This window comes from Opisthorchis viverrini (assembly GCF_000715545.1).
Source record: "Opisthorchis viverrini unplaced genomic scaffold opera_v5_1, whole genome shotgun sequence".
Lineage (NCBI taxonomy): Eukaryota > Metazoa > Platyhelminthes > Trematoda > Opisthorchiida > Opisthorchiidae > Opisthorchis > Opisthorchis viverrini.
In genome coordinates, this window is record NW_008751657.1 from 8044581 (window position 1) to 8066035 (window position 21455).

A 21455-nucleotide genomic window follows, 5' to 3' on the forward strand; every position below is an offset into this window, starting at 1 on the left:
GCTGGAAAAGATCAATTTGGAAACGCTCTTTGGAAGAAAAAGCTCGCGGGAGGGAACAATGAAAAGCACACGGGATTTTGTTCAACGAACCGTACAAGTACAATTAGTATGTTCTGAATCGACCATGACCACTTTAATGTGGTCAAATAAACATGACCATCTAAGGACTTATACTCGGTTCCACTCTACGACAACTGGTGAAAAATGAAGACATTCTCATCCGATGGGGTTTTGTTCATCTGAGGCAAGCCAGTCACAAATATAGTGAGTTTCAACCGAAAGTATTCTGCAACCTTGGTTCCCCCGGGAAAGTACAAAGTGAGTAAGTTCACTTTTATATAACGCGGACGCCGGTATTATGCGAAACAACTGCAGCTTCGTTCTTTCGCCCCTAAGTGGCATACTGATCGAGCGACTGAGCGTAGGGATTGCTTAGTTGATAAAGGGTAGAATAGTCACTCTTTCTAGCTCACGTAATATGGTACCCAGCGACATCCCTCAACAGTCTCCACAAACCAGGGACCGCTTTTTGCACTCTTTGCCGAGAGTTACGCACCCTGCGGCATACCTGGAGGAATGCCTAACAATTGAGTAGTATGGCTAAAAAACATGATATTTGCCGATAACTCTCTATTGAATAACCCCATAGATGCGCATCATTCGCAGTATCATGTAACATCGAAACTATATGTGATATTGCTCACGAAAGAGAAACCCCTCGATTACTGGGATATCGGACGACTGAACCCTGCGCAAATGGAATACTCATTCAAATGCCAAATGGGATCTATCGTTCACAGTAATCGTCTGCAAAACTCCAAAGCGCGCAGCTGACCTTAACAAGGGAAGCCTTTGCGACCAATCGGAACCATGTACGGTCCATTCATTCGGGTAGAAGGTGCAACGATGGAAAGGCTTGTTGAGGTCTAACTGACCAAAACCGTCATCCTAAGTAGCAAACGAAAAGAACCAGTAAGATCTCAAAAGCAAACAGGATTGTACAGCAAATACTTTTCACATTTCAAGTTAAAAAAAAACTGCCATTAGAATCACATCGCGTCAACTTGATGTGCTCTGTTCAGAGAAACTGTCGCGACTCACAACGGCCGAGAGGAATCTACGCGAATTGTTCAGCTGTAGCACCCTTTCGGTGCCTAGCTGCCGTGCCACCAGAAGGTTGCACGAGGGCTGGGATACTGCCAGGTTGCCTAAGCCTAGACAGCGGAAGTCGAGAGGCAGAGGTCGGGTTGGAAACACGAACCTGCCGGTCAGTAAATTCGCGCTCTGAACAATGAGCCATTACAAGCAAAGAACAAAGGGGGGGTACAAAAAAATGACAACGTGTTCACCTAGTCAGGTAAAGCCACGCGGATCGCTCAACTACCGCAAACCACTAGCACGTTTCTGCCTTGCTCGGCTGGTCCCCTCCGGTTTCGCTAGGACAGTAGCAGATGGGAGTGAGGGTAAATGCTTCTGGTAGAAGATTGCATGTTGTGCTCTGTTACTTGGAGCACCCTGTGGTGGAAATACTCTGGTTCACGAAAATTATTTTTTCCTGTATGTTGAGGGTGTGTATGTACTAAATGTGTAGTGAGACGATAACAGCTAGGAGAGCTCTTGCGTTTCGGTACTGCAAACAGCGTCTTCCGAACGACCAAGCCATCACAGACAAGTAATCGCAAATAAACAAGGTTTGTTTGTGGATGACTTCTACGAAACCGAAAGAAGAGAAAGTAACGATGAAATGGACCAATCCGGATGGAGTTTTCCCATTGGAGCAACAATCACCGTGAATGTTCTCGTTCAGCTCATTCAGCAGAGCAGGTGTGTTCACGAGTGTGTTAAACAGTCAAAACGTGATCGATGAAGTCCACAAACAACCAAATAAAAAACAGACTACGGATACATTAGTGAGCAATACGGATTTACTAAGTGTCATGAACGTCGAATCTCTTTAGAAGAGAAGTGCCTACAAGGGGGAATTGATTTAGTCAGCCCAGTAACTGTTGTATCCAAAGGTGGGTCACTGTGCATGGCGTTAGGGGCTACAACTTCAAAGCTCAGGATGAATGATGAATTTTGCTATTTCTGCAAGTAACCAGTGGGAAGTTCCCTTGTGAGAATGGCTTAGTTAGTTTCATATTCTACACATTGAGACCACCTATAGGAGATTCGTCCACTGTTTCAAGCGAGCAGAGTTTAATGCGTTGGAGGCCATTTGGACAATTAAAACTGGTCAATTTGGCACTGAGGGGTTACCGACATTTATGATAAAAAAAAGCGGGCTGTGTCATTAAAAATTTGCATGGCAGTTCGGTCGAAAAGCCCGACAACCACATTTGCAAATCACACCCGGTTAACATAATTAATATGATGGAACTGAGGGGCCCTGAACACAATGCCGTTGTACCGTTGCTACAAAAGGTGCACTAGTTTCGTGCCTTGAGGACAATTGTTTGCAGAAAACTTTATCAAAGCTGACTACCCAACCAGCTTTCCTACAAATATCTCTATTAAAACAACCACCACACCCATTTGCTCGCTTGATTCCGTTTCTGTTGTACCCGTTGGTTTCTTTATACATCAGTCGGTTGATTTTGCGACATTTTAGGCTAGCTGAGACCATCTATGAACGCAGGATACAACCGATAGACTATAGATTCATTTCACAGGCTGAGTAAACTTTTCGGTCAGTTATTCAACTGTTAGCACCGTAAAAGAAGGTTATATGGATTCCCTGGTTGAACGCAAGGCCTAACGGACACGCCTGTTGCGGGTGACTCATCATAGTTTCGACTCGTTTATCAACTCACCAAAGGTCCAGTCAGCAGCCTAACACTCAAAGCCAAATTGTGTAAAAAAGAGGAGCGCAAAATCAAGATGTACCGTCAACCGCCTCATCATTAGCAAAACACATAGTATCCGAAGTTAATTGACTGCTCTCAAACATGGAAAGCAAACTTGGATTACCAAATAAAATCCCGTGAATTTCAGTCATGTAGCAGCACGAGCTCGACTAACTCGAGGTTGTGAAAATATTGAAGAATAGTTTGCAATGAGACGATCCAAACCGCCAGAATTTTAATAGTGCTAATTAGGGAACAGATGTGGTCAGTCCTGGAGAAGTTTCCGACGACCGACCAAATCCTTTCCGTAAAACCTTGAAGTAATCGTTTCAGAAGAGCTTGGTAAACAATCGGCAGTTTTTATTTGGGCAACGTTTCGCTTTTGACACAAAATCTTCATCAGGCCAAGTGAGCAGGTCACCAAATTGGCCAGGCTATAAGACAGACGGGGAACCAATCAGTGAGTTCTCTTCAGATTATCACGCTGGATCAGTATTGTGTCAATTAACGGCTCTTGTAGGCTAGTATGGTTGTCAAAAATGTTGCTTTAGTGGATTGGGAGAGTTTCAAATTAATTTTGATCGGGTTTGGTTCGTTAGTCTTTCACTTCAGAGCGTTTTCCTTAGTCTTTGTGGGGTTGTGAGTGTTCCGACAATTTAGTTTGAGGGGGAGTGAGGTCAAGTGGAATTCAGATGATGACTATTCCTCCTTCTGACGACCGCACACCGACACGTGTCAACTCGACTGATCCAAAGCCGTTCTCCACACGCTCGCCAGTTCCACGCTTTCTATTCTGTTAACACTAGGATGCTTGGCGATTTCTACCGCCTCGGCTATCAGCCTCTGCGACGTGAGCCGTAGTCCTCGCCTCAAAACCGCAACATTTTCTGAGTCTGTTTTGTGTCCAGTGCGTGTTCCACAATTGCCGAGTCCTTCAATAACGCTTGATATTCATCCGCATTTCTCGGCGGCCTGTTTATTTTTCTCTTATGTTCTCCGATTCCGATGTGAAGTTCCCTGACCGTCCGCCCTACATAGACTGTAGTGCACTGGTCACTTTATTTGGTAGACACAGTCATTGGTTCTTTTTGCAGGGAGGCGATCCGCCAATTGCACCAGTGCAGAGCGCAGTGTCTCCCCTCTGGGAAGCTACTCTTATGTTGGCCGTGTTTAGAATTCTTCGAATGACCTCCGATTTCCCTAGTTTATATGGTGCGGTACAAAATTCGCGTCTATTTTCATAGGTCTAGTAAAGCTACTTCACTGAGATTGAAAAGTTTTGATGCTATGTATGTAATGTACGTAAGCTGTGATTGTTGAAGAAAGGCGTCATACACGAAATTTCCGGGGCCGGCACCCAAACAACTGAAATGCGGTCGGCTCACAAGTATTCCGAGATATCAGAGGATCCGATGTGAATAGAAGCTAAACTGTCAAGCTGCTACCACTTGGGTGCGAAAACGAACCGCAACAATTGTTTCGCATCTCACGTAACACGTTCTTTTTCTACTAAATCTCGAGTTTCGCTTACTTCAGTTTCCAACAAGCTTGTTCGTGTGTGCAAAGGCTAATGTGCGCATCGATGGAATTGAAGTCTAAAACTGTGACAAAGTTCAATCCCTAGACCAAACATCATCTATGCAATGGCGAGCAAGAGACAAACCAAACTCGGTGCGTTCTCCAAATAGCACCGAGGTAGCAGAACAAAACATGGGTAATTGAAGCGCCGATACACAATCACAGTGGTGTACCTGAGCTCCACCAAGACCAGAGGTTGGGTCAACTAGAAGTGCTCTTCAGCAAGTCTCTCCTACGAGTAAGTGAGCAACAGGTGCCACATAGGAACAGAAGAGCTTAGTCTTGCAAGTGTCGACGCAGGAAAACGAGTAGGTTGACCTAATGGTACTCAACATTCATTGTATCAGTCCCACCCGATCGAATCCGTCATCTTATCTGCTCTAATTAAGTGACTCACACAAATATTTTCGATGCAAGCGTACGCATAACTATGAGGTGTGTGTGATAGGGCAGAAATATGGCAACAAAACACGAAAGACTGCCAAGGCCATGTGTTAAAACATCACGTCCAAAAGCACAACATTGCGAAACAAGTGACTAAGGCATGTCTGACGAGCAACGAGAAGTGGCGAATAAACTTACCAAAATCGATTCCTTCAGAAACACGACCACGAGCAACGGACAACAGGACTGCTCCACGGCCATTTTCGCATGCCTATAAGTCAGTTAAATTCAAACCATAAGTAGGTAGTCATGGTCGAGCCACACACGGATCGGCGAACTATCTTGCATGGGAAGTGAAAGGCGTGGGTACAATTGATTGTCATCCAACGAATAGAAGGAGAAGGATAAGAGATTTCGGTGACTACCAGAAGCATTAATAAGCCAGATAGAGTGTACTATTGGTCGTTTCGTGCAGCGTTGTAGTGACAAACCCGTCAGGATAAAAGTCTGAATGATTCCAGTGTTTTAATTGATACGCACGTGAAAACCACCAGTGATGTCAGCGCGCGAGGAAACTTTGTTGTCACCAAGCGCTGTCCAGAAGATTTAAGTGTAAAAGTTAGACGTCCACAGTCCGAGGTCCGTTAAGGGCGCGAAGAGTGAGTCACCAGTAGGATTTTCCGTCCGTTAGTTTCTTTTTTATATCTTTATCTGTCTTTAAAGTGAGTCTATCCATACTCGAACAATCTTGTGACGTTGTTTCGTCATAAACCAAAGTGGGGAAAATTCTCACCAGCACACAACATCTGGTTTAGTAGTCTTTGTTCGTGTCGCCACTTCGTTGTTCACAGGTTTTTCGGCAGCGAGGTATTTATCATCCACGGAGTCTTGCTCGACTGTGCATACCCAGAGCTAGGGGAAAGGTACAGTCTTACGATCATTACGAAGGCCACTCTTACAAAGCGCTGTTTAACTAAATAGTTGTTTAGCTACCAACTTCAGTATATGCCCAGCGCAATAGCCGCACAGCTGAAGAACTGAAGCCTAACTCTTGGACAGCAGTTTTACAAAGCTCAGAGGTCAAGGCGCCGAACATCTGGTCGGAAGGTTCGTGGTTCGATTGCTTTCCCATGGAACACTATTGCACCGTATCGGCCTATTCAGTTTTATGCTCTCATGATGGAGCGAGAGTATACGACATGAACGACGTCCTCAGTGCCATTCGGGCTCCATTCAAGAGCACACGTCTAATCCTTAAACGACCAATCGTGATTAACAAGGCGGTCTAAAAATCGTCCAGAGCGATGGAAGAGCAGGGTATCATGAAGATCGGACTCTGGAAATAATTTCACCCGCCCGGCCAACCAGAATCGGCTTACACTCCAGCGGTCGTTGATTTGGAATCATTTGTGCTAATCGCTCTGAACAGTCAACAGCACCCTAAATCCGTTTTCGCTCCTAGTTGAGTGGAAACCGGTAAGCCACCAGACGGCGATGAATAGGTGGTAGGCCTCTTGAATCAATTTCGTTGAATGAAAAGAACGATTTTACCCGTCCCATAAGACACTCATACCTCAGGAAGTTTGAAATACCATCGTGGCTTTGGAAGCGTTTTCCGTAATTTTTTTAATCAACGTTCATATTATGGGCCTTAATGACGAGTAACGTCGTACCCTGAGGGGTGAAACTGCAGCTCTCTAAGGAGATAGGGAGCGGCCTTAGATGTAAAAAATCTCACAGAAATCCGCCGAAGAATGCCCACATAGACAGTACTATCCCTTCAAGTTCTCTATCTTAGAGAGTTTATTATATTCACTGAAAAAATTCGCACCAGCTTCTGGTATCATGTGTACAGAGGAATCGAAACATCGTGTGAAAATCTGAACCACAGCCTATTTGCGTACTTGAGTGAAGTTCACCAAATACCCACCGATATCTCATCATGGCAGCAATATGCACTTTCAGATGACGGTCCTTGGTAAACACCAAGGCTAACCCAACACATAATTCAGTCGATTCTACCAAACTAAGTGGTCCTACCACCTACCACCTGTCCAACTGATTGCAAGAAACAACCGATACGGTATAAAACAAAGTGTGGCCAGTAGTAGTATCAAGCATGGTTGCCGTATTCCGCGCTTGTCTAAGCAATGGTATAAACTGAACTCGGACGTTTGCAAACTCTTGCTAACTTTGCCGTTGCGCTAAGCTGATGAGCGCTGGCTACTCCAATTAACAACAAATAAATAATCATTCAGTTGCAACATCTTTCCAGTGCACAGCCAAAAGGAACAAGAGGTTGTCCAAGCCTAGATAGGAATAGTTGAGATGTCGAGGTTGGGCTCCAACCGTGGATTTTCCAGTCAGTAAGTTCCCGCTGGGTAAGTCAGATAACTTGCTCGCTGGTGCTTACGGCTTTGTTCCATACGGCACCACATTGACTTGCTATCTTAGCGTGATATTATTAGATGGGAAGGAACGGTTCGGTAGAACAACGAGAAAGTGCACGATAGTCCAGGATGGAACGACCAAATGGGACACACTTCGGACTTGTCTAGATACGTAACGTGGATCAAGTTGATGCCAAATATAATCTGTCTAGCAGCACACCGGACGAAAGGCCATGTAAACAGTCAGATGACGGCTTGAACGGTCACATGAACGATCAATATAACTACAGGTAACAACTACCAGTGACAAAACAGGACTTTCAGGTGAAAACCATATGCGAACTCAGATACGTCTATGTAAATCTCTTCAGATGGGTGAGTACGGTCGAAAAGCAGTTGCTACACAATAAGGACAAAATCGATTAGAAAATTAAGAATCGACTGCATTCCAATGGCCGGATCCTAAACCACAGTTTCACCACAGTATTTGAGACAAACATCGCTAACCTAGTTCAATACACACAGCTTACTCGATGGTAGGCAGCCAACGCGAGGCTAGTTTCTTCTGCATCCTGCGTCTCCACGAACAGTAGCTTGTGGCGTTGGATTTGTTCAATCAAATGCTAGATAAGAACGGGGAGCACACAAAATACATACGGTTAGGAGAAAATAGGCGACCACTCTGGTATTCCGATTCTGATCAACTGCAGTTGACACACGGTGTATAACAAAAATGTACGGTTGTTCATGCTGTATGGTAACAACAATGGTCATATTCATGGACTCAACGAGTTGGGAAGCTAAGTACAGTCGAGCTCATCCCATCAGTTACAAAACATCCACCAAGGGTACGTTGGTTCCGGCTGCTACAAATTCGTCACCCAAAAATGGGAGATTGTGAGTTAGTTCTGGAAACTGGACAGCTACAGCCAGCTATGTCTGCCATTGTTGTTAATCATAGATGAAATGAGTCAGGGGGTCTCCATCCGGGGAGGTAACAGCTGTCGACCCGATTGGGTTTAATGCCTTACTCTAGAAGAACAGACGGCGGATTGAACCGCGACAGAAAAGGTAATTCAAATCAGTAGGCGTCCCAGATGTGGTGTGATACAGATGTCCGGTCCTCCCATTAGAAGGAAGCAGGAGAGCCCAGCTACTGCTGGAATACCTAACGAAGAGAACTAACTGGTTGGTGGTTGTGAACAACGAATCCCTCGGTCGGGAACTTGGGCAATTATCGTTAAATTATCCTGGGCCCAAGAGCAGGATCGAAATATATTAAGCGTGATAATATGCCGAAATTTTCAAAACGCTTTCTTATAAACAGTAGAGCACAAAAAGGATGCTTATTTACTCCACCCCTGTACATAATTATCAGAATATAATTGTGAATGGCGAAGAAACTTCAAAATCGCCGGTGTTGCAATTCCTTTGTCGATCCATATTATGCGTATGTTAGGAAGAAGGAAGCGGTCATCCTGAAGATCTAATCAAGCTGGTTCAATTAGAGTCTTCTCACTAAAAACAGTGATGACATACTCTCGGGTATGCTACCTTTGAACACATCTACTACAATCCAATAACCATCCACTTCAACAATGACGGCAAAATCAAAATGGAATATTGGTGTTCCACTAAGATGCAAGGAAGTCAACCCTAGTTCTTTCTTTTACTGTCAGATCCTACAAGGAGTATCTGGCCGTCTAGAGAAAACAAGCTCACTGAAACGTATGACAAATACGAGTACCATGAGCGCAGATGACTGTGAATGAACGCACCTGTTCGTACCACGTTGCAAAAGTGGATTCCTGAGGAAAGTAGGAGGAAAAACCGAGCGTCATTCATATCAATAGCATGTGGAACAAGGGTTCGAGGCATGAGCAAACGATTCCATCAGATACCAACGTCTTATAAATATAACAACCTAGCGTCTATAAAGTTACTTGAAACAAAAGTTTGAACCACAGTTTCACCTGGTTGGCAATATGCGCACATATCACGATCCGAATACCAACTTTGGAACAGTCCGGCTACACAGGAGAAGTTTGTTGGAAAGGATTCATGAGACATGGACTACCTTAAAGTAGGTCTACACTGCAAAACATTCCGGCTCATATGGAAAATGGGTCACTCACAATCGAGTGGAAGAGAAGCCGAGAAAATTCCCAAAGCAAAAGTTCGTGTGCATTTATAAACGGTAATGAATGAGACATGGACTACCTTAAAGTAGGTCTACACTGCAAAACATTCCGGCTCACATAGAAAATGGGTCACTCACACTCGAGTGGAAGGGAAGCCGAGAAAATTCCCAAAGCAAAGGTTCATGTGCATTTGTAAACGAACGCGAGCAGTTAGAAAATCAATCTTTATAACGACACAGTACAAGGATGAAAGTGAAAGTGTGCAATGGTGGTCAAAACATGTGCCGGAAATAAGTCACCGTGTTTTAAGAAGACCTAATCTCCGTGCATGAATAGACATGCACTGGCCACAAATCTGTGCGTCCGAATAGTGAACAAATGAGTAAGCAACAAGGTCAAAAACGAATTTAGGAAATATCACGTAGCAGACAGCTCGCACCGCGAGTTGGGAAAATATTAGACCCGTGTATGAAATCCGTGTATGGCTCACTACTACAATCACCTGAATGATATTATCCAAGTTCCGTTCAAAAGGCCGAAACCACGACACGTGACTCGATCAATAAAAACCGTCTCTCAACAGCGACCTTGTTTTTTTTGTACTGGGGTCTTCATCCTTACTGCATATACGGCTTCAGTAACAAATGACTGACAAAATGAGATGGGAGGATTGATGCGGACGGTGGTGTGAACTGTTTGATATTACCAAAGGTGCTGCAATAACTAGACAGCATGCAGTGAGTAACCTATGGGTTTGCATGAGAGGGTACCAGTTCTGTCCTCCCCCCACCGCTATGTGGCTGGAAACGCAAACTATGTGATTTAGTTGGTTTGAGGTTCCACAATAACCGTGAAAAAACTCGTAGATACAGGACACACCAAGAACACATCCTAACGGCTCTAATAAGCTTAATTAACCTAACAACTCTCTCACATACTGGTCTATTTTTAAGCGGGGAGATATTTTGACGTAAAACGATACAATTAGTTAACGCAGTCACCACATGATCGGAAACCAAATGAATACACATCCAAACGGATCACTTATTAGCTACGCGCGAACAAACGAGAAACAGCCCATCGACTAATGAGATGAACTGGCCGCAGATGGAGACAAGCAGAACAAAGACATACGAGAACAGCATCCAGTGGACCCCACAAAGAGCTAACTGCTTATCCACTGTTTCTCCTACTAGTAGTATAGGTTCAACTAAATGGACTCAACAAATGATGAGCATGAATTGTGATTCACAAGGAGTTTTACGTAAGCTGGCAGCAATAAGAATCGGGTGTTTTGGGGGACAATAGTGTCATCCTTCTCCCAATTTATTTGCGATCAGACACATCAGTTATTCGTTGCAATGCTAAACCACTACAAAATTTTGGAAACCTAGGAGCAGCTCCAGACCATTGGAAAGATGTAGTTCATAATTTAAGATAATGATAACCAGTTACACAACTCTAAAGGCTATATTATACAGAACTAAACGAGGCAAGTGTTTCCACAGGGGAAACTACTCACAAGGTTGCTGAAAATTCTCCGACAGTCCACGACCAGTTTCGTCATTTTTGGGATCATCAGGTAGGCGCAGTCCCCGAGTTTCCGTCAACCTTATGTTCCACTTGAAGCCAAATTGGACTGATTTCGATAAATACACTCATTTGCAAATCAATTTGGTTTTCACGGGAGACCCAACCGAGTCTCTCATTTATGATATTCTTCTACTGAGTGTGCTGTACAAAGGCTGTCTCATGTTTCAGTTGGTACGATATTCGAGATATCGCAGTATATTTTCACGAAGGAAACTACCCACAAGGTTGCTGAAAACTCTTCGAGAGCCCATAAAATATACTGCGATATCTCGAATATCGTGCCAACTGAAACGTGAGGCGGCCTGTGTGCAGCACATTCGGTTGAAGAATATCATGAACGAGAAACTCGTTTGAGTCTCCCGTGAAAACCAAATTGATTTGCAAATGAGTGTATCTATCGAAAGTTGAATGCTTATTTCGTAAGGAAATGTTTTTGCAAACGGGGGCCAGCGGCAGTTAAGTACGAAAAAAGGGCAATGACTACATGAACAAATCGAGCGGATGACTTCAGTTTAAGTTCAAACTAACGGCATAGAAGATAGAAAGTCGATTATGTTTTCACAGAATAGGCTACCCTCACACGGGGTGAACCGGTCGTAAACAACTTTTGACCAACTCTCTTAAGCATTTTCGGAGTATTGATAGATTCCGAGACAGACCCGAGCTGTACATTGTACATCGAAATCATGACAACAGACGTACTGGAGGATTAAATTAGTTTGCAGTTTGCATATATGCAATTTCCGCATTGTGTTATTTGTTAATTAGAATGTATTCGTACTCCAGAAAGTGTTACTATGCCCACAAATTTGTCACCTTCAACGGTTTCAATACCAAACCAAGAATGATGTCTCCAAAGGCCAAAAAATTGTTTTGCACATGGGAACAACCGGAGAGATGGAATAAGCAGTTGGACAAAACTTGAATGATATTGCACACATGAAGGGCGAACTATGAGTGATTATCCACGAACCATACATTTTTTCTATTCACATCTATGGTTCTAACAACGACCATAGTACTCAATTAGTGGCGGGATTGATCATGATAGCTGTAAAACTAACGATGTACTCACGCATTAGACCAATAATGTTAATCAATTAATTGACCAGTCTAGTGGTGTCCGTTAGAACCTCAGGACGCAGCAGATGGTGTGCTAGTTATAGGATGCTGTGCAGCCAACACGAAGGGGGTGTTGCAACCAACTGGGGGACAAATGAGAAACAAGCACCTAACTTTTGGTGGCACAGAGAAGTGCTCTCGAAACAAATGTCTGACACGGGCCACTGATTTGTACGCATTGCTTACCAAAAGACGGCTTGTGTAACGGGTGCAGTCAACAGTGTACAAGAGATGAATCGTTTGCCACAGATGATAGGAAAATAGGTGTAGATATCTTGCTATGGTGAATGATGTGTATGTGAAACCAGTGTGTATGTGAAACCGGTCAGTCAGCTTTAATGCACTGAATTTTGTGTCCAGTGTTCAGTTTAGTGTAAACATAATAGATCTAGTAGAAACAACCCTGGACAAGGCCCAATCGGTCCTAGTAGGGAAGAAGTCCCCGTTTGGATGATCCCTAGTTTTGTACCAGAGGCGTCAGGTGTTCTGCTCACATCACTCAAGAGCGAACATGTTCATCTGTTTAGACGCAAAAATCCGGATGAGTCCAGCGTGAGCTGGTGGTAACACGCTCGCCTCTCATGGCAGATGTGCGGAGTTCAAACCGCAGCACGGCATTGGACATGCACTGCTGATGAGCTTTAATAAGAGCGAAACTCGAGTCCAGCGCTGCCCAAATTTAGTGTGGACTCATCAAAATGATTGCACGAGGACAGGAGGACGAATGTTCAAACGGGAGTCATATGAGTATGTATTTTGCAAAATCCCACAACCAACAGTACCTAAATGAAAATTCACGAAGAAACCGGGAGGACTGTTTGCACTTCAAAGGATGCGCCCTTCAGTTGCGTCTGTTTGAATAACTTTCTCGTTGGCTAATGAAGATGGGAGGAAAATCTCATCTCTTTCATCAAAACTCACTAACTGAAGGAGGTACTGTGAGACGCTTCCCAAGGTGCTGAAACCAGTCTGCTGTTCTTGGTCATCCGCGGTACCTGATTTTTATCATTCAAAGCCTCCTCTTGCCTGAACCCACCAGTTTTTTAGTCAAACGCATAGGTTTGATACGTACCCTTAACCCCTCATGAACTTTTGATCCTTGACCTGTTGAACCAATTTTGGCTGACTTTTTAGGCGCACTTTTTGATCACTGTGCTACCAGGTGTCGTGCACACAAGTTTATCGCTAATTCAAATAGATTTGCCGCTTTCTCCGGGTATGCTGTTTCTATAAGTGTTTTTAGATCTTTTAAGCCTCCTTTGGACTTGCACTAATCCATGCAACAATGGATACAGAAATCCCCGTAAAATTTTGTTTGTGTCCCTTTCGTATACGTACTTTTGTGCACAATGGACCGCACTTTACTGGTAAGTCCCAAGAGTTCTGAATTCTGGACTCTGATTTCGAGCGTTAATCAATTGGACCTCACCCAATATGCTGGGTATTCCACATTCATTGTCGCCTTTCAGTTACATCTCCGATCAGTCGCGCTCAGATTCCGTTGTCACGTAAAGAGCACCATCTGCGGCATTGTTAAACGTAAACTGTTGAAGTACCGAAATCACCATCAGTTGTGTAGGTCATGGTTGTACCAAAATCACCAATCTGGTCACTTGTCCCACACTTTGCAGTCGAACACAGCTTAACACGACGAGAGTCACGAAACATATACTTTTTTCTTGGCACCTGGAAAGTAGCATCAAAGAAAGCAACTTCATAATGGTGACATACCACAAACCCTCATCAGCTCCAAGCGTAGCAGCTTTAGATCAATCCAACACTGTCTCCTGAGCTCTCTTCAACTGAGCTGAACGACCTTAATTTTGTCCTGGAGGGATAGGAGGGTTTCATTCCTCAGGACGTAATTGAGTTGAGTTTCTTGGCCCCTGTCCAGGGAGGCGGCATGTCATAGACTATCTATCAGGAAGGTCGGCTTCCTGAAAGCAGCCACTGAATGCCCGAAATCTGCCGAGACTTTCAGCTCCGCTAGATGTTGACCAGACAGACAACACCCCCTCAACATGCAGCGCGTCACAGCCTTGTATCAAACCCAGGCAGCGCGAGTCAGCGTTGATCAAGATCAGACAACGCCCCCGCAGTATGCAGCACGTCACAGCCTCGTACCAAAGCCAGACCGTGTGCGTCAGCATTGGACCGAGTTCAGACAGTGTCCCTCCAATAAATAGCTTGAGACCGTTGTACACTCGCACTCGCACGCACTCACGCTCTCGCACTCGCTTGTTTGGAGTATAGCTGTTGTGTTCCCTTCTGTGAGTCTTTTTTCGGCAACTAGGCGCTGGAGCGGGTTAGCAGCAGACACCAGAGGTCGGCGAATCAGAAGATATAACACTATCGACCTCTCAGTCACTTCCACTCAACACAAACTCAACAGCTCCGAGGCAGACAGCCCTTTGGCATGCGAAGTATATGTCCTAACCAGTGTAACCTATGAGGTGTGAGTAGCTCATCCCATACGGCAGAGTTCCTTTTTCCTAAAACCATCCGGCGTACCTCAGCATTGCTAATCCTATGTTCCCACCAGATCCGCCCAATGCTTCAGAGACACCAATGATCAAACACAGACAGCCTTCATATGTCCTCCACATGTCGACGTTTCTGTTCCATAAAGCAGTATGGATGGCACATAGCAGTTTATACTCCATCATGAATAGACGAACTGACATCACTTCGGGCCCCATAGGTATCGAAGCTCGGCAAAAGCTGCTCTGACCTTCCAGATAAAAGTAATCCTGTCTCCAGCCAGTCCAAAGGGACTTATACAACTACCTAGGTAAACTAATCTATCCACTACGTCGACTGGCTGGTCCGCAAACAGAGGCTTGGGTTCCATCCTACCAAGCCATGTAGCTGTACTTTAGGATTCGCAAGTAAGAAGCGTATGTCGAACCGTGCGGAAGAACTATTAAAATAGTTTAAAGTGCCGCTGTGTGCTGCATGTTAAAAGCCTCCAAATGACAGGACGAAATGGATGATACACTTACCAGATAGTGATAGCTCGGGAAAAAAGCCACGATCCCATCGGGTACGACTGAAGCTAGCTGGGCTAACAGATGTCCATAGTTCCGCACAACAGCTGGAAGAAAATGGTAGGAGTGTTATCTTCGTTCAGGTGTTACCAACTACGCAAAGCCATACAAACACAGTGAATCATAGCAAAGATTGAAAGGAAATAGTAAAGAGAAGTACGATGAAGTTCATTTAAAAGTTACGGTCCTCAATACCTGATGTCAGTTTCACGAACTACTGTTTCACATCTCACTAGGTCAGTTGAATCGGAATCCAACCTTAAATTACGCATCTGATCGAGAGAGCCCAGCGCCCCATTAACTGATTTATACCGCGTTCCTTTATACTGTGTTTATTTCGTTTCTCTGTGGTGTTCCAAGCAGCTATACTGTCTCTGGCAATGTTCAATTACTATTTTTCATCGTTTATCTGATTGTGTCCCATATCTCGTGTTGTCAGTGTTCCCGCTCTGGTGAGCGGCAGACCTGGCCGACGCCCAAATGTAAAGGTTTTGCTCCCTGTGTGCAAATCCACTTTCAGCGGGCTATCCCCCTATTTCTCGTCAACCGTATCGACGCTATTTCTCAACAGCATTCTGAGAGGGGTTATGTGTTCGTTTTCACACGAGCGGAACAAACTACACCAAACAGGAAAGATGTTGAAATCCACCAGAAGTGTCGCCTTCATTAGTCAGCTGGGGTTGATCACCCCTGCCCACCCACGTAAAGCCACAAAAAGAGACTGTATATTTCCAGTCCGTAATGCGACACATGTTGGACTCCAGATACCACAATCCAGAGTGTTAGGAATTTCGAGGGGTTGTTTGGCTCAGCCTGAAGACAGCGTTTCTGCGAAATCACACACCAGGACTGTATATTTCCAGTCCGTAATGCGACATATGTTGGACTCCAGATACCACAATCCAAAGTGTTAGGAATTTCGAGGAGTTGTTTGGCTCAGCCTGAAGACAGTGCTTCTGCGAAATCACACACCACGGCCGGATGAGAGGTGGTGCAACAGTGGAACCCCGGATTATGAGTTTGTCTATAGATGGACCCCTTCCCTGAGAGGATTACTGCATACTCTACAGCCGAACTATGAATTATTGTTGCCAACTCTGCGGAATGGGACAATATGAGGACACAACCTGAAATCATAGTCTTGATAAGAGTTTTAAAAGGCGCGCTCCGTTGCTCATCTGTCTTGGGTGACTAACCGGTCACCAGCCAAATCAGTTATTCCGTTGGAGTCCGTTTTAAAGCCGAAAAAGTTTCCAGTAACTACATAAGCCACCAGAAAACTATTGATAGCCAAAACTTCAAACATCAACTCGATTAGGTCCATTGGGCTATAATGATGAACGAATGAGCAACAATTATATATTTCCCTTTTGTATATGCCAAGTCACAGAAACCCTTAAGATGGAATTCTTGACATGAAGAATGACACTAGTGTCAAACAGTTGAAAACATAGACGGGCACGAAACTAACGGGATTGAGGGAGATTCCCTAACCACAGGCCATTCACGAAGTGTTTTAAGCGAGACACTGGGCCAAGCAGGGACAAGTTTCAGTGCAGGCAGACAACAAGCTAGATCAGAATCGTGTTCCAGAAGGAGAAATGGCTCTAGGCAAGTGCCGAGATAATTTCTAAGTAGTGAACGGACCGTCCCAAAGATCGGTAACCAAATTTGCAGCCTATCGACACTGAGTTGGCTGATAGCTACCTACTATCCAATGTGCTGCTCTCTTTTACGTCGATAATAACTCAGAATGACGCGTTCATAAGGCTTCTGACATTATGACTGGGTTACAGCGCCAAGGAGTGAAAGAACACGTTAATTTCCAGAAAGGTCTGTTGCAGGTTGTTATGAGGGCTTTTAAAGCAATTATTGTTTGATCTGCTGCAACTCCGTCACAAAAGCACAGCTAATTTTGAAGACCTTCCAGACAGAATTATACGACTACTTCCAAAGTACAATGAAGGCACACCAATCTCGATTAATCAGGGCGTTAAAAACGTACATCCAAGGGAAAGCGCGCACAAAGAACGTTCAGTACAGTGGCCTGGCGAAACCGAAATACACCGTAGATGTTAGAAAACACGTTCACGTCATATTGGAAGTTGTCCCACCTTATGCCCACTGGAATCACTGCACAGTTGAAGTGAGGACTAGGCTACAGGAGATGAGCATATAAACGCGTGTGCGAAGAAAAATTACCCAACAATGTTGAGTTCGAGGGGTTCAAGCCATCAGTTGATGTAGTCCCGAAATCTGATGGCGAGAATGAAGGACTAGTTGTCCAGGTGTCTGGACACCAAATATGTTAAGATAAGCTCCTGTTGTAGGAAATTTAACTGTCATGTGCAGGAACTATTTAAAAGTTTGAAGATACATAAGGTGATAGCATTTTACCGGATCCTATTTCAAAAACATATACCAAAGCGATGCTTCAAGAATCCCAGACGACCACGCCTGCGTTAGCTAGTCACTCTCCGTTTATACAAAATACCCGACGGAGAAAATGGCCAGTTACAAGGAAAGGTGAACAGCTTTCTCAGCATAAAAACAACTACAACAGATCTGGGGATAATGTGGAACGGCTACGCCAAATCAGCAGTCGCAACAGAACTGATGGGACGAGATCGCGTACACTTGGACATGTAGCGAGTCTATGGGTGAGGGAGAAAAGGAAGGCACATTTGAGAAAACCCAGACCCGAAACTAGTAAAAATCCTTTGACAACTCCATGTGGTATCGGTGCAAACAACAGGGACAAAAATTTACATAAGGTCCGTGGTTCGAACTCGACCTCTGCCTCTATGTTTATGCCTGGGCATCCTGGCAGTATCCCAGTCCTCGTGCTTCCTTCTGGTGGAATGATAGTTAGGCACCAAATGGCTGCTACACCTGAATGATTTTCTACGATCTGTTATATAGGAGTATAAATTCGATTCGTCTCTTGTAGCGTGTGCATTTGAGCTTCCCATTCAGCGGTTATTTAGTCTCTTATTTTCTTCACCAGTCTCCTGATTTATAATGACGGTCGCGCAAGAGACCCATTATTCAGAGCGTTAGTCCTCGGCTGTCGACGAAGAGTCCGAGTACAAATGCGTGACGTGGATCACGGTTCATAGCTGCATACACCTATCAACAGACAAGAGCACTATTCTTTTCGTTTGAATTATGTGTTTTTAGATTTCGATTCAAAACTGGATCCCCGTGATCCAGCCTGACCATGCACACTCGTTTGCGATTAACAAAGCTAAGGGGAATAAATGTCGAAACATTACAGCGTATACTAGTGTATGGTGTTCACAAATAGTTTTGATATTCCTTAGCGCCGGACATTTCCCAGAAAATATTTGGCAGTGAGACGTACCCAGCAATTCTCGGGTTGTCACAAACAAAGGCGAGTTAAACGTCGGCGATCAGGAAATGCCAAATGCAGATAAAAACAATGGATGGACATAAAAAGTGCAAAAAACGTACCCATGTCCTCCCTACTCTCGAATTTCGTCGTCATTGGAACCTGGTCATTTCCTTTTGATACAATCTGGGGAAAAATGATGATTGAAAATGATGAACCGTTTGAGGAAGGGCGCTATATGGATGTATCCTAGTGATAGGTTGAAGAGAGAGAGAGGTGCATCAAAACGGCGCAACACGGGGTTGCTGACGACTAGTAAGAAACTGTCTTCGCAATTGGTAGTGCGCGAACGGCGAAATTGGACCGCACTCTAAAGGACCGTGGTAACAGTCCGGTTTGATAGGTGGGAATACGAGGAACATCCGTCATTTCCTGCATCGGCTCTGTATAGATGTTGAGGCCGGACTGGAGTTATGCGCAACACCATGGATCATGTCCGGTATCTCCACAGTCATCGAACGCTCAACTTAGGGGAAACAGGACCACTGGTGAAATTCGTCATGAAAAGGCCGCAGGGCATTTACTTAGAGGTGAATTAGAGAACAGTAGAGGTCCCTACCAATTCACAAGGCTACCGAACGCTTAAACTATAGTTGGAAAACTGAAGAACAAAAGGGGATACGCACGACCGAAAGCGGAATTCGTATACAAAAACTCGCGTGCTTGTAACTCAATTTGCTAATCACGAACACGAAGAGAATGTTTAACTGAAGAGCACAGATTTGTCCAGTATGATAAGAGTCAAACGAGTCTCTACAGAATAACAATACTGTGATTACACTACGCCTAATGAGACAACAAACGAAGCCAACCTACCATGGGAAGCACACAGCTGCGGGCCAAAGTCATTGTGAACGAGGCAGAGTTCACCGGATGAAAGTCCAAAATACGTGGATACATGTCAAGTGGGGAGAGGGTCTGAAAGTAAAATGGTTGTTCCGTAAGCATGTATGTGGTACAGCAATACGTCAGACGGGTCGTGTTTTTTTTAATATGATGGGCACCATCGTTTTCCAAAGAGGAGAAAGAACTGAATAGACGGGTTAAGCCAACGTTCGATCAATTATCAGTTTCAAATTCGCCTCAATTGAACCCCATCGCTTGAACACGAAGCCAGCTGTTACTATGAAAACGGATGTTGTAGTGAGGCATTAGAGCTCGTCCGGAGAGATCCCTGGCTCGAACCTGGTCCAGACCTTTCGACTACTTTTTTCCAGGCCTTAGCAACCCGAAAGCGTCTCAGTCCTTGTGATCCCTTCGAAGTACACAGTAGCTACACATCTAGAGGATATCACAGTTGAAGGACTATTGGCTTGGTGTCTCAGCAATGCCAAAAAGGCCTATGCCATCATTGTTTAGTATATCCAGACAAGAGGATCAACACTGTTGCAACCCCTGGGAAGTGGTAAAAATTCGTTGCAATTAGATTAGTCAACATCAGCTAATTTGGCGGCTGAGTGTGGTAAACCCAGGCATATCCTAGCAGTCCTAAGTGGTCCGGTAATGCCGAAAATGGTGCCCAAGACTATTTATTTGAGGGCACTGTCAATTTGAGAAGAAACTCAGGGTACGGAGGTTAAAAATTTTGCCGTACTTTGAAACTTGTTGAATTTTGTGCAATAAGCGCGTGCGTTCCCCGTGCACAGTGAACTTACTCCCGACGTGATTATCACGCTGGCAAACCGACTGAAGATGGGTCGAATTGGCAAACTGGCATCCATGCAATAGAAATATAAAACTGGATTGATCACCGTGGGCGAACGCTCGTCAAAAGGTTCGATGATGAGGCAGAAACCTGTAGAACCCGTACAAATCAAATTTCACTCAACTGGAAAAAGTGAAACTTAATACAGTAGATGGAATGGAGAGTGGACAGAATTCGAAAAGGAATGATACATAATCAAAAACGGTGAAGGTAAACTGGGTTGTTTCTGCTGATCTGTTTTCACGCTACCGACGGGACCATATGTAAGTATATCACTAATGACAGTTGAGTGCCAGTATGTACGCCAATGATGTTGACGAGAATGCCCTGTGGTCAACACGATGACCAGTTGTTGCCAATTCTAATCCTCTAATCGATCAAAGTGGTACCATATCAGTGGTGGGTGCTAGGTGAACAGAGGGTACCTCCAGCTGTCCCGACACAGTTAACTTAGTGAATAAGAAACACATTCACACCACTGTCACACAGCCAGGCTATGCACGTGGCAACTACGACACATAAACTTCTGCCTAATGCACTTTCACCTACTTGATGTGTAATGAGTAGCGACTGTCACACAAAGCACTCAGTCGACGGCTGAAGAGAAAATAAGCGGTGCCCAAGCTTCATGGGACCAGTATAACCCATGACCCAAGCCTGGTATAATTCACCACCAATATGCTAGGAAACATGACAGCATTTGTGCACAGGGTTTATTATCATGGACGAGACCATCGAAAAAGACGGTGCACTTTACCATTGAAAGCTTGAGCAATCGGCAAGTGTGGACAAAGCGTCTGGAAACTGCCACACAACCGTCCCAGGTGCGAAAAACCGAGACATTTGAGCCAACCTAGTACGTGGGTTGTGCCTCGTTTCATGTAAAGCGTGTTTGAGTTCACAGTCCGAAAGTAGATGTTAGTGCAGAGTACCAAAACCATTTGGTACACTAAAGAGTGAACCTCAAGAAAACGCGTTCGGTTCAATTTGACGGCCGCGATGCGTTCGCGTATGGCTTAAGGTACCGCAGCTCATGACAGTGAGTAGTATAAGATAGAGGGTGTACCAAAAGCATTTTAAAAAACAGGAAGAGTGGACTAATGATTGAGAACAAGAGAATATATACAATACCGGCATTGGTTGAGTGACATCACCATGCCGGTGAGTGCCTACAATAATTAACGTGATGAGTTTTTGATACCCTAACGTCACAGACGACATTCAGCAGCGCAGCCAA

The 21455-nt window shown here is 44.5% G+C and overlaps 1 protein-coding gene across 1 annotated transcript in view; it reads right to left on the minus strand.

Annotated features, from left to right (window-relative positions):
* Window positions 1-21455, minus strand: part of T265_00138 (hypothetical protein) — a gene marked incomplete at both ends in the record, with an annotated part of 34138 nt that overhangs the window by 4829 nt on the left and 7854 nt on the right. The window contains 7 exons of the mRNA XM_009163795.1: window positions 5007-5079; window positions 7729-7821; window positions 8977-9006; window positions 15057-15148; window positions 18576-18639; window positions 19330-19431; window positions 20169-20308. Coding sequence (XP_009162059.1) covers window positions 5007-5079; window positions 7729-7821; window positions 8977-9006; window positions 15057-15148; window positions 18576-18639; window positions 19330-19431; window positions 20169-20308 — 594 coding nt within the window. The remainder of the gene's footprint in view (window positions 1-5006; window positions 5080-7728; window positions 7822-8976; window positions 9007-15056; window positions 15149-18575; window positions 18640-19329; window positions 19432-20168; window positions 20309-21455) is intronic.